The 12,970-nt window shown below is 36.8% G+C and overlaps 1 protein-coding gene across 9 annotated transcripts in view; it reads left to right on the top strand.

The window, feature by feature from the left end:
* The window catches only part of CD163 (CD163 molecule), a 34,713-nt gene that overhangs the window by 7,736 nt on the left and 14,007 nt on the right, over positions 1–12,970 (top strand). For 7 of the 9 annotated variants that reach the window (XM_031650234.1, XM_031650233.1, XM_021921989.2 and 4 more), the window contains exons 6-10: positions 657–977; positions 10,401–10,715; positions 10,815–11,129; positions 11,501–11,593; positions 11,674–11,988. In XM_031650234.1, the coding sequence (XP_031506094.1) occupies positions 657–977; positions 10,401–10,715; positions 10,815–11,129; positions 11,501–11,593; positions 11,674–11,988 (1,359 nt within the window). Of the gene's footprint in view, positions 1–656; positions 978–10,400; positions 11,130–11,500; positions 11,594–11,673; positions 11,989–12,970 lie in introns of all 9 variants that reach the window. The other 2 variants (XM_021921985.2, XM_031650232.1) reach the window with 1 other exon arrangement.

Here is a 12,970-nt window from a genome sequence, read left to right as displayed (position 1 = left end):
CTTTGCTATTGTGAATAGTGCTGCAGTAAACATACATGTGCATGTGTCTTTATAGTAGAAAGATTTATAATCCTTTGGGTGTATACCCAGTAATGGGATCGCTGGGTCAAATGGTATTTCTAGTTCTAGATCCTTAAGGAATCACCACACTGTCTTCCATAATGGTTGAACTAATTTACACTCCCACCAAACAGTGTAAAAGCATTCCTATTTCTCCACATCCTTGCCAACATCTGTTTCCACACTTTTTAATGATCGCGATTCTAACTGTGATGAGATGGTATCTCATTGTGGTTTTGATTTGCATTTCTCTAATGACCAGCGATGATGAGCTATTTTTCATATGTTTGTTGTCCACATAAATGCCTTGTTTTCAGAAGTATCTGTTCATATCCTTCACCCACTTTTTGAGAAATCTCTTTTAAAGCAGAATTGCTTATATCTTTCTGCCATTGACAATTTTTATCAACCCTTGAAACTACAGTCCCATTTCTAACAAAAATTTGTGGTCTATCTTATTGTTTCTTAAAAAGTCAGGAAATAAGTAAGCTATAATTTCCAGTGTATCAGTATCAGAGAAGAAAAAAGACAAAAAAAATCCTCTGGAAGCTAACCTCCATATGTATCGATGGTTTAAGTTTATGTTTCTTTTGCAGATGGATCAGATCTGGAGCTAAGACTTAGAGGTGGAGGCAGCCGCTGTGCTGGGACAGTTGAGGTGGAGATTCAGAGACTGTTAGGGAAGGTGTGTGACAGAGGCTGGGGACTGAAAGAAGCTGACGTGGTTTGCAGGCAGCTGGGATGTGGATCTGCACTCAAAACATCCTATCAAGTATACTCCAAAATCCAGGCAACAAACACGTGGCTGTTTCTAAGTAGCTGTAACGGAAATGAAACTTCTCTTTGGGACTGCAAGAACTGGCAATGGGGTGGACTTACCTGTGATCACTATGAAGAAGCCAAAATTACCTGCTCAGGTATGACTTTCAATCAACTTGTTAAGAAGAAGGGTGTAAATTTCCAGTACTGCCTTTAACATTGAAAAGAAACATTGGTCCTTATGACTAGATCATTCTCAAGAAACCAGAAAATATCTGCACAATTTCCACTGGGAGAGACAGATAAGTTTACAATTCACATTGCACTTTAGATAGAAGTGTTTGGGTTTTGCTCACTTTGGTTTTTGAGTAATTTTTAAATCAATAGAAGTATAAGAGATTAAGGAGGATTAAAATTTAAAAAAGAGAATTCAATATTTCTTTCACAGGATGTCACCAAAAGATTTAAAAATAACCATGTTGGATAAACTGACATAACCTTCAGCTCCCTCTATTGTACTGTGAAAGAATTGTCTTTTTTTTGAAAACCTGTGGATATTTCACTGCAACCTCTTTAAAAAGCTCAAAAATGAGTTGTAAACTGGTTGGGTTTGTGGATAATCTTTAGTATTTTATGCTAATTATATTTATACAAATGCTAACTTTGTTGAAAAGTGATGCTTTTAAAATAATTCTAAAGTAAATGTAACTTTTACTCTGCAACGGAAAGACTTAACACAGTGTACAAGAAAACCATTAAATATGTAGAGACCTCACAGAATGGAAACTTGTATGTGTTGCATGTCCTCTAACCAACAGTATGGCTCCAGATACCTCCCAACCTAGGCATGCAGCGAGGGGCATTTCCCTGATGTTACAAATGGTGCTTACCTCTAGTTAAGTGGAAATTATCCTCCGATTGAAAAAAAGGCAATCATTTAAGATGTAAATTTGAATTGCTATATTACTTTTTAGAAAATATTCTTGACCTGGCAATATAATCAGATGGTTTAAACTTCAAAAGAAAAAAGTGTAAACTCTTCCCCCACTACTATCCAATTCTTTTCCTCACAGACAACTTATGTGGTTGGAATATTTATATATTATTTGAGATATTTCAGGTAAATACAAGAAAATACAAACAAATCTATATATAGCTATCATTTGCTTTCATTAGCCAAAGGGTGACATGTTGTATAAATTGTTTTATACCTTAAGTATTCACTTAGTAAAATTTCTTGATCAAATTTCACATCAGTATTTAAAGAGCTGTCTGAAATTACTTCCATATCTATAACATTTCTTAGTATTTATTACTGTGTGTATTCATTTATTCTTTTAATTTATTTTACCTGACAAGATTAGCCATTTTCTTAGCTAAATTTTTTTAGAAAATCATTATTTGGATTTTAAAAAATTAATATTACCTTTATTTGCTTTCGAATTCATTAAAATTTACTTTTCTTTCTAATAATTCTTTCAGATTTCCTAAAGTTTGATTTCTTTTTGGCCCCTAACTTCTTGAGTTGAGTCTTAAGTTTTATTTCTTCTGCTTTACTAATATAAATATTTTAGTTTATAGGTTTTTCTTCTAAATTTATAATGGTTTGTATATTTTCCTATTAATTGTATTTTACATTGATTAGCATTAAGTTCTGCTGTATGTAAAAGAGAAACAAATAATAGTGGCTAAAGAAAGACAGTGTTTACTTTTTCTCATTTAAAATTAGTCAAATAGGTAAGCAGTTTAAGGCTGTTTTGGTGTCTCTGTTGTCACCAAGAAACATCCAGAATAGATTTGCTGAAGTGATTATCAAACGCTACTGGACAGGAAGGATGAGCCACCCCACAGCTCAGAGAGTTCCTTGGAAAGCCAATCTAGTAGACGACGTGCGGGCCTCTGAGAAGGTATCTTCTGTCCACTCTCTTTCATGGGCCCTAGTGTTGCTCTCAGGGTAGTTCTTCCTGGCACATTATTCTTCACAGTTACCTCCAAGTTTGGTTTGGAGAGTATCTCTATCTAAGGACAGCACACCTTTTACAATCCACCTTCTGCTAATATTGTTTTAGGGACCTTTGGATTACTTTAAAGATTGACTAATCAAGGGCTGATGTCAGCTACTCTCAAATTCAACAAAAAAGTTCTTTACAAGGTTACTAAGCTTCTAGTCTACTTGCTTTATAACCCAATGCCATCTGAAAGGAACTATAGTCCAAGAGCATATAAATATACTTTGATCTATGCTATGACCAGCCCTTCTCTTTAATTATTGACCACTGCCTTAAGGCCATTTGAAACTGTGGGTTTGGGAGGAAGGACAAGACCTAAATTCCGTCTTTGCCAGTGGACTCATTGCCTTTGTATCTGGAGCATCAGTTTTATCTTCTGATAAGGCTATAGTTTTACCACCATCTCAATTTGGGGGATAGGATACTTAGAGTTTTATCTTCAATTTTTCAATTCCAAATTATGGGACTCTTGATTAACTATGTACAACACCTGCAGGCAGACTATACCACCTTATAAAATTGATATTTCTCCTCCCATTTCTGCTTGCATTCTGACTACTGTAGTCTGAATTCATCTTTCTTGTAAATGCTAAAAGTGGCAAGAAGAATCCACGCATGCAAATATTCTGATTTTTTTGTAGTTTTGTTTCTTGTACTTTGCCCAATAAATTCTGCATTTTTTAAGCATCAGTGAGCACACGGTTTTCTTTTCAAAGTGAGGTTTGCCCAAACATTTTACCATGTGTAAGACTCATTAGCTTTTTAGCCTCTCATACCTGAGTCATTAATCCATTCTGCCCATCAACTCCATTCAACCACACCCATATTTTAGGTTGCATTACTAGAATCCCTTACTTACGGTAACACGTTCTAAATTATTCAGGATTCTATTCAGATGTGTATAATAGAAATCATAAATAATATAAATTTGCAACTTAATATGGGCTCCGTACTTTACAGAGCTGTATTTTTGTTTGCTATTTGCCATGTGCACTTTTTATTTCCTTTTGCAAACTCCTTTGTTATATTTCTTTAGGTTTTGGAAGTTCTTCTACTTATGTTGGGGGCCTTGGTTTTTAGCTTTTTACATGTTTTGTTAGTAATATAGTTTATACTTTTGTTTCTTGATTTACTTGATACTTTCAATGATGACATACTGATACTGTCTCTGTCAATGATGACATGCTGTCTCTTTCAATAATGGACATGCTTTCTCTGTGCCTGCCAAATTCAAGCTACGAATTTGATAATCTGTTTAAATTCTTTAACTTTTATATAACACAGGGCTATATAGCTGAAAAGAACCAGAAGAATTCAACTAAGCAGGAGAATTGGAAACAATTTAAGATAAATTGTTGACAGAAAAAGGTCTAGGAAATTTTGGTCATAAAATTACTTTGAATCTCAGACATTTTGTTTGTGATGTCTGTGTATGTACTAGAGAGGACATCTGACCTTAAGAAACAGTTCATCTGAGCTATGCTGTATTTCAACTTAGGATTGAAAAATAATTCTGAGATTATGATGATCTATACTTCTTCAGAGTCTGAAAAGCATTAGATGTTGAAAACACATTAATGCTTCTTTAAATCATAATTGCATATTTTATTTATCACTAAACAAAAGGAAGTAATTCTAGTTAATTATATCTCTAATTATGTTCAAGCTCTTTGTAGATCTCTTCATCTTTCTAGAGAAAGAAAGGAAAACAGATTCAGTTACCTATGCCAGGGGAAAAGTTGTTGATAATGGCACTAAATCCAGGTGCAAAAATTTACTTAATGGCTTTTATGTAAAAACACAGTCAGAGATTTAGCAGAAAAAAATCAATTAAAGGGATAAATTTCCAATATTCTAACCATGTCTAAAGAGTAATAATACAAGCAAAGCGACCCATAGGATAGATTAACATGTTACTAGCAGATTCACGAAATAAAGGCTGAGGATGGAGTCTCCAAGTCACTTTCTGAGTAGGAGAATTTGTCCTCTGCCCTGACTCAAATATGTTAGGACAAAGAAAACAAGAGGATATTTATAGAAGGGACTTTTTTTCAATTGCTTAATGAGTTGTCACAATGGAAAACAAAATATTTGTTTTTTTGTTTTTTTCTTTTTAACTGGTTTTCTTTTGCTTTATTTTGTTCAAGATGGATCCAAACAAAAGAGTAAGAGGTTACAACAAACCAGAATTTGACTTGATCTAGGAAATTGCTTTTACTTAAAGATTTAGGGCTGTCCAAAAGGGGTTGGGATCATATGAATACTAGTTAATGATATCTTAGAGAAATTTCATGCTTGAATAAAGACTCAAAAAGAAGAAATGAAAGACCATCCCACTCAAGGGTCATAAACTATTTGTGTTGTAGAGGTGTTGTTTGCTTTAAACTCTGACCTATGTTTAGAAAGTAACATGTTTTTCATCTCAAATTTGGATAGGAATTTCTGTTTTTGCGTAGATTTCTGAATGGATAATTGGTGAAATTTTGACATGCTGAGATATTCTATATTGCTGTAGTACAAAATACGGTCATATTCAAAACATTTTCTAAGACATTTTAGTATCAGGTGAAAGGTTTATGAGAGATGAAAGTAAATCAGAGTATGTAGATTGGCATGGGCTGACGGTGTATCTATATAATGGTGATAGTAACATCAAGAGATTACAAAAATTGTTGATATTCGATAGCAGATATCTATAAAGGACTTAAGACCTTTAGAAGGCCTCATTTTCAACTGAATTTTCTTTTTTTTTTTTTAATACTTTAAGTTCTAGGGTACATGTGCACAATGTGCAGGTTTGTTACATATGTATACATGTGCCATCTTGGTGTGCTGCACCCATTAACTCGCCATTACATTAGTATATTCTAATGCCATCCTCACCCTCCCTCCTCAATTCTTCCCACGCACAGCCTCCCAGTGTGTGATGTTCCTCTTCCTGTGTCCGCGTTTCATTGTTCAATTCCCACCTATGAGTGAGAATATGCGGTGTTTGGTTTTTTGTTCTTGCGATAGTTTGCTGACAATGATGGTTTCCAGCTGAATCCATGTTCCTACAAAGGACAGGAACTCATCCTTTTTTATGGCTGCATGGTACTCCATGGTGTATATGTCACATTTTCTTTTTTTTTTTTTTTTTTGAGACGGAGTCTTGCTCTGTCGCCCAGGCTGGGGTGCAGTGGCCGGATCTCAACTCACTGCAAGCTCCGCCTACCGGGTTTACACCATTCTCCTGCCTCAGCCTCCCGAGTAGCTGGGACTACAGGCGCCTGCCACCTCGCCCGGCTAGTTTTTTGTATTTTTTAGTAGAGATGGGGTTTCACCGTGTTAGCCAGGATGGTCTCGATCTCCTGACCTCGTGATCCACCCGTCTCGGCCTCCCAAAGTGCTGGGATTACAGACTTGAGCCACCGTGCCCGGCCATGTCACATTTTCTTAATCCAGTCTGTCATTGATGGACATTTGGGTTGGTTCCAAGTCTTTGCTATTGTGAATAGTACCGCAATAAACATACGTGTGCATGTGTCTTTATAGCAGCATGATTTATAATCCTTTGGGTATATACCCAGTAAAGGGATGGCTGGGTCAAATGGTATTTCTGGTTCTAGATCCTTGAGGAATCACCACACTGTCTTCCACAATGGTTGAACTGTTTACAGTCCCACCAAGAGTGTAAAAGTGTTCCTGTTTCTCCACATCCTCTCCAGCACCTGTTGTTTCCTGACTTTTTAATGATCACCATTCTAACTGGTGTGAGATGGTATCTCATTGTGGTTTTGATTTGCATTTCTCTGATGGCTAGCGATGATGAGCATTTTTTCATGTGTCTGTTGGCTGCATAAATGTCTTCTTCTGAGAAGTGTCTGTTCATATCATTTGCCCACTTTTTGATGGGCTTATTTCTTGTAAATTTGTTTGAGTTCTTTGTAGGTTCTGCATATTAGCCCTTTGTCAGATGAGTAGATTGCAAAAATTTCCTCCCATTCTGTAGGTTGACTGTTCAATCTGATGATAGTTTCTTTTGCTGTGCAGAAGCTCTTTAGTTTAATTAGATCCCATTTGTCAATTTTGGCTTTTGTTGCCATTGCTTTTGGTGTTTTAGACACGAAGTCCTTGCCCATGCCTATGTCCTGAATGATATTGCCTAGGTTTTCTTTTAGAGTTTTTATGGTTTTAGGTCTAACATTTAAGTCTCTAATCCATCTAGAATTAATTTTTGTATAAGGTGTAAGGAAAGGATCCAGTTTCAGCTTTCTACTTATGGCTAGCCAGTTTTCCTAGCACCATTTATTAAATAGGGAATCCTTTCTCCATTTCTTGTTTTTGTCAGGTTTGTCAAAGATCAGATGGTTGTAGATGTGTGGTATTATTTCTGAGGGCTCTGCACTGTTCCATTGGTCTATATCTCTGTTTTGGTACCAGTACCATGCTGTTTTGGTTACTGTAGCCCTCTAGTGTAGTTTGAAGTCAGTAGTGTGCTGCCTCCAGCTTTGTTCTTTTGGCTTAGGATTGTCTTGGCAATGCGGACTCTTTTTTGGTTCCATATGAAGTTTAAAGTAGTTTTTTCCAATTCTGTGAAGGAAAGTCTTTGGTAGCTTGATGGGGATGGCATTGAATCTATAAATTACCTTGGGCAGTATGGCCATTTTCACAATATTGATTCTTCCTATCCATGAGCATGGAATGATCCTCCATTTGTTTGTGTCCTCTTTAATTCATTGAGCAGTGGTTTGTAGTTCTCCTTGAAGAGGTTGTTCACATCCCTTGTAAGTTGGATTCCTAGGTATTTTATTCTCTTTGAAGCAATTGTGAATGGGAGTTCACTCATGATTTGTCTCTCTGTTTGTCTGTTATTGGTGTATAGGAATGCTTGTGATTTTTGCACATTCATTTTGTATCCTGAGACTTTGCTGAAGTTGCTTATGAGCTTAAGGAGATTTTGGGCTGAGACGATGGGGTTTTCTAAATATACAATCATGTCATCTGCAAACAGGGACAATTTGACTTCTTCTTTTCCTAATTGAATACCCTTTATTTCTTTCTCTTGCTTGATTGCCGTGGCCAGAACTTCCAAAACTATGTTGAATAAGAGTGGTGAGAGAGGGCATCCCTGTCTTGTGCCAGTTTTCAAGGGGAATGCTTCCAGTTCCTTTATTTCTTTTAAAGAATGAGTTAAAAGACATAGTTTGTATTTCTTAAGTACTTTATATTGTGTCTGAGTATTTTCAAAGAAACTCACTTATCTTGATGGTTGTGTTCCTTAACTTGACAAAGAGCATCTTCATAATATAAATTCCATTTATTATTTCTGGTGTGTCTTTTCTTTATATTTTAAATTTCAGCTACAGTAAGTTACTTATAATTCTTCAGTGACTCCATGCTATTTAATGAGTATATTCCTTAAAAGTTTTTTCACCCACTCTGTATTTGGCAAACTCCCCATCTTTTTTCAAGATCCAGTTTAGATCTATGGTATTCTCTCCTACAAAGTCTAAAACAGAGCAGATGGCTCCTTTATTTGTTAGTTTTATGTCTAATATATATTTCTATTTTTGGATTCATCACTATTAAAATATGTATATCTTGTAGTGAACTGTGTTCGTGGAGGAGAAGGCTGTTAGTGATAAATTGAATAGCTTTGAAAAGAAGTAGCTTTTTCCTAGGTACATAAAGTAGGGAAATACATTTTAAGTAGAGAGAAAAGTTTCTACAGAGGCACAGAAGTATGAAAATTATGGCATGCCCAAGCATCTTTAGACTGGAGCATCAAATTTGGTTGATAAGATAATAGATATTAAAGCTTTTAAGGTAACAGCATACTATTTTAAAGTGTACTAAAGAAATAGTGTTTATCACCTCTCCTTAATTTTAATAGCTGGATGAAATTAGGGAATCTGTAAAAGCTGTTTGTGCTGCAGTTTGCTCAGAAGAAAAATGGGAGTGGTAATAGGGCCTACCTCACAGGAATTACACAGTGAGCTATAAGTACATGTTAGCTAATATGATGATGATTATTATTTTTAGTATTATCTATCTTCACTGACAGACTAAACTCTGTGGCAGCCTTTTTAACCCACCCATCATCAGATGCCTAAAATAGTCAGACAACGTTATAGGTTGTTATGTCATAGGTCGTTACACTGATACTTTTGGATTAATTACTGCATGCATGATTATTACAGAAATCATAAGAAAGTATGTAAGGGATCATTGCATAAATTTTAAGGAAACATTAAGTTAGCTAAAGAAAAAACATCACATGAAAATATTTGAAATTTATTAATATATAATCATGGCATAAATTTCTTGGAAAAAAGACTTAGAAGCAAGGAAACAATTTAGGAAGCTATTGTAGAGGTCTGCATGACAGATGATGACAAATCACTTTACGGCAATAGCAATAAATATGCAGAAGAAGAACTATGCTGGAGGACCAAGAGATATGGTGGTTTTCTACATGTGTAATGTTTCATGAGGGTCAGCACTTTAGGCTCTGGAATATACTGTCTGGCTTCAAATTCTGTCTTCTTACTAATTCTGTAGTAATTTGTTGTGTTACCTTAGCAAATTACCACATCTCACCTCTCTATGTTTCAGATTCCTTGTCTGTAAAATCAGAATTATATTAACAATTGTCTCCTAAGGCAATCTTAAGGATTAAATGAAATAATGTTTGTTAAATGCTTATTGGAATGCCATATATATAATATAATAGATGCTCACGTAATATTCACTGCTATCATTATTACCATTATTTGTGGTGAGATAAAGTGGTGGTTCAATTTTAGGTGATTCTAATTTGGTCTGCATATCATTAATTAAATAAAGCATATAGTGGGCTTGTCATACAATAATTCATTCAACTTTGAATATTTTAAGTTCCACATGTCTAAGCAGATATGTTTGTGGATCTAAAATTAAAGAAAAAAGTATGGATGAAAATATATTTATTGGCAGTTGAGACATGTCCATTGAGCAGATGAGAAGGTTACGGACAGAACCTTGACTCAAGGAATACATGAAATGTTTTGATAAAGCAGTGTCAGAAAGAATGGAGGAGAAAATGGTGCAAAGAAGGGTCACGTATACCGAATGTAACAGACATCAAAAGGAAGAAGTCTGATGTTCATTTTGAAAATGAGAAGTATATTGAAAAGCTTTACATAGAACAATTCAAAAAGGTTGAGCAGACCCCAGATTGCAGTGCATGCAGGAATGAGTGCAAGACTAAGAGATAGCGATAGTAGATACACATGGTTTGTGGTCTCTGATGTTATTATGAATAAAGTAAGGAAAATGTTGGAAGAACAGAGTTATCATTGCTTCTGGGGATGGTTGGCTGCGCAAGGTGAAGTCCCAGAATTCTCTCAGATGGATGAGTTCAGCTAGGAATAGGGAGGACTAGAAATATCCATACCCAACTTAAGGCAGAAAAGCCAAGACAAACAAGTGTAGGAAATCACTGAGCACCCTGGTCTCCATTTCCCACTCCACACCACCTTCCTCACCCTCATCATGAATGGAAATCTGGGAATCATATTATCTCTCACTGAAATAATATTTATTTTTCAGCCCACAGGGAACCCAGACTGGTTGGAGGAGACATTCCCTGTTCTGGACGCGTTGAAGTGAAGCATGGTGACACATGGGGCTCCGTCTGTGATTCGGACTTCTCTCTGGAAGCTGCCAGCGTTCTATGTAGGGAATTACAGTGTGGCACAGTCGTCTCTATCCTGGGGGGAGCTCACTTTGGAGAGGGAAATGGACAGATCTGGGCTGAAGAATTCCAGTGTGAGGGACATGAGTCCCATCTTTCACTCTGCTCAGTAGCACCCCGCCCAGAAGGAACTTGTAGCCACAGCAGGGATGTTGGAGTAGTCTGCTCAAGTAAGACCCAGAAAACATCTTTAGTTGGTTCTCATACTGTGAAAGGGACGGGATTAGGGAATCATAGCTGTCTTTTTCTAAAGCCCTGTCTCCTTCCAGGATACACAGAAATTCGCTTGGTGAATGGCAAGACCCCATGTGAGGGCAGAGTGGAGCTCAAAACGCTTGGTGCCTGGGGATCCCTCTGCAACTCTCACTGGGACATAGAAGATGCCCACGTTCTTTGCCAGCAGCTTAAATGTGGAGTTGCCCTTTCTACCCCAGGAGGAGCACATTTTGGAAAAGGAAATGGTCAGGTCTGGAGGCATATGTTTCACTGCACTGGGACTGAGCAGCACATGGGAGATTGTCCTGTAACTGCTCTGGGTGCTTCACTATGTCCTTTAGGGCAAGTGGCCTCTGTAATTTGCTCAGGTAAGAGGATGAGGGGCAGCCAGTGATGAGTCTTAAGAGAAGGTGTACATAGGGTTGAAGAACAAAAGTGAAATGCAGTGATCCATTTTGAAGGGTCATGAAAAGAATGAATACTAATTCATGCTTCAGAGTATTAACCTCATTTGTCTTTCAGAGGGTGAGCAAACCTAATTTTGATGGACTTTATAGTTATCCAGTGCTTACTATGTGCCAAGCCCATCTCAAAGCACCTGATTTATTCCAAACTTGTTGACCATCCACCTTCCCCTCTCTCTCTAAGCTATGTTTGTCCTCAACTCATCCATATAACATTTCGTCTGACTCCCCTAACCTTTTGTATCTTGTATGACTGAGTACTTTGGTGTTTGCAGGAAACCAGTCGCAAACACTGTCCTCATGCAATTCATCATCTCTGGGCCCAACAAGGCCTACCATTCCAGAAGAAAGTGCTGTGGCCTGCATAGGTGAGACTCTGTGACAAATCTATGAAAATATTAATAACAAGCAGAATGCTTGTTATTAATATTTTAATTTCTCTTTGCAGAGAGTGGTCAACTTCGCTTGGTAAATGGAGGAGGTCGCTGTGCTGGGAGAGTAGAGATTTATCATGAGGGCTCCTGGGGCACCATCTGTGATGACAGCTGGGACCTGAGCGATGCCCATGTGGTGTGCAGACAGCTGGGCTGTGGAGAGGCCATTAATGCCACTGGTTCTGCTCATTTTGGAGAAGGAACAGGGCCCATCTGGCTGGATGAGATGAAATGCAATGGAAAAGAATCCCGCATTTGGCAGTGCCATTCACATGGCTGGGGGCAGCAAAACTGCAGGCACAAGGAGGATGCAGGAGTTATCTGCTCAGGTAAATTATGCATATTACCTCTGGTCACAATTACATAGAGAAAGGACTGAGAGAGGGTAGTGAGGGGTATTAATCTTAAAGATTTTCCTGAAAAGTAGGTCCAAAAGGAACTATTGTGGGAGTCAGGACAACAGAAGTCTGGGTTTGATGTGCTGGTGGTACTTCATGAGCAAGGTAGTGTAACATTGTAAAGAGAAAAGACCAGAAATGGTCTTGTATATCATGAAAATGACAACAAAGTTCATAATGAAGGTTTTTAATAAATATATTTTGGGCTGGATATTAGATAGTGATCCAATGGCAACCCTTGATAATTACAGTGTTAATAAACAAGTAGATTTAAAGGGATAAGAAGAAATACGTATGTTGCATCATTCTACAGAAAAAAAGATAATTATCATGCCCAAGCAATTTTTCATGGCAGATAAATGAGACTTACTTGTCATAGAAACAAAAATTAGCGTGAGGTTACTGCCCTTGCTTTGTATACACGGTGAGTTTTAGAAAACATTCTGAAATTTTAAAATGTACTATTTCATAATATATTGGGGGAAACAGAACTATGATTCAGTAACAAGGAAGTGAAAAACTCTGTATCCCAGAAGTGATTTATTCCTATTTTAATGACATAAATCTGGTAGAAGACATGCATAGCAAAACTGTGAAGTGTCAGCAAATGAACTATGTCATTTTGAGAGATGTACACAGAACATTGATTTTAGTGCCTGAGTGTCTAACAATTTTAACTATCAAAGACAGCTGCAAAAAAAAAAAAAAAAAGAATATTTTTGGGAAAAAATCCAAACTATGTAATTGAAAAAGGCTCTGAGCCTTTGAGTTCTGGAAAGTCTGTTAGAATCATTGAGGGCAATCTGAAGAGGTCTCTGAGTCCAAAACCTAAGACTAAAACACCTATAATGCATTTATAGAATAAATAAAATATTTTAATAATATCTATGAAATCATCTAGAAGCTACTAACG

This window comes from Papio anubis, chromosome 9, assembly GCF_008728515.1.
Source record: "Papio anubis isolate 15944 chromosome 9, Panubis1.0, whole genome shotgun sequence".
NCBI classification, from domain to species: domain Eukaryota; kingdom Metazoa; phylum Chordata; class Mammalia; order Primates; family Cercopithecidae; genus Papio; species Papio anubis.
The sequence above is the reverse complement of the archived record's forward strand: the minus strand, read 5'-3'. Positions and strand labels throughout refer to the sequence as shown.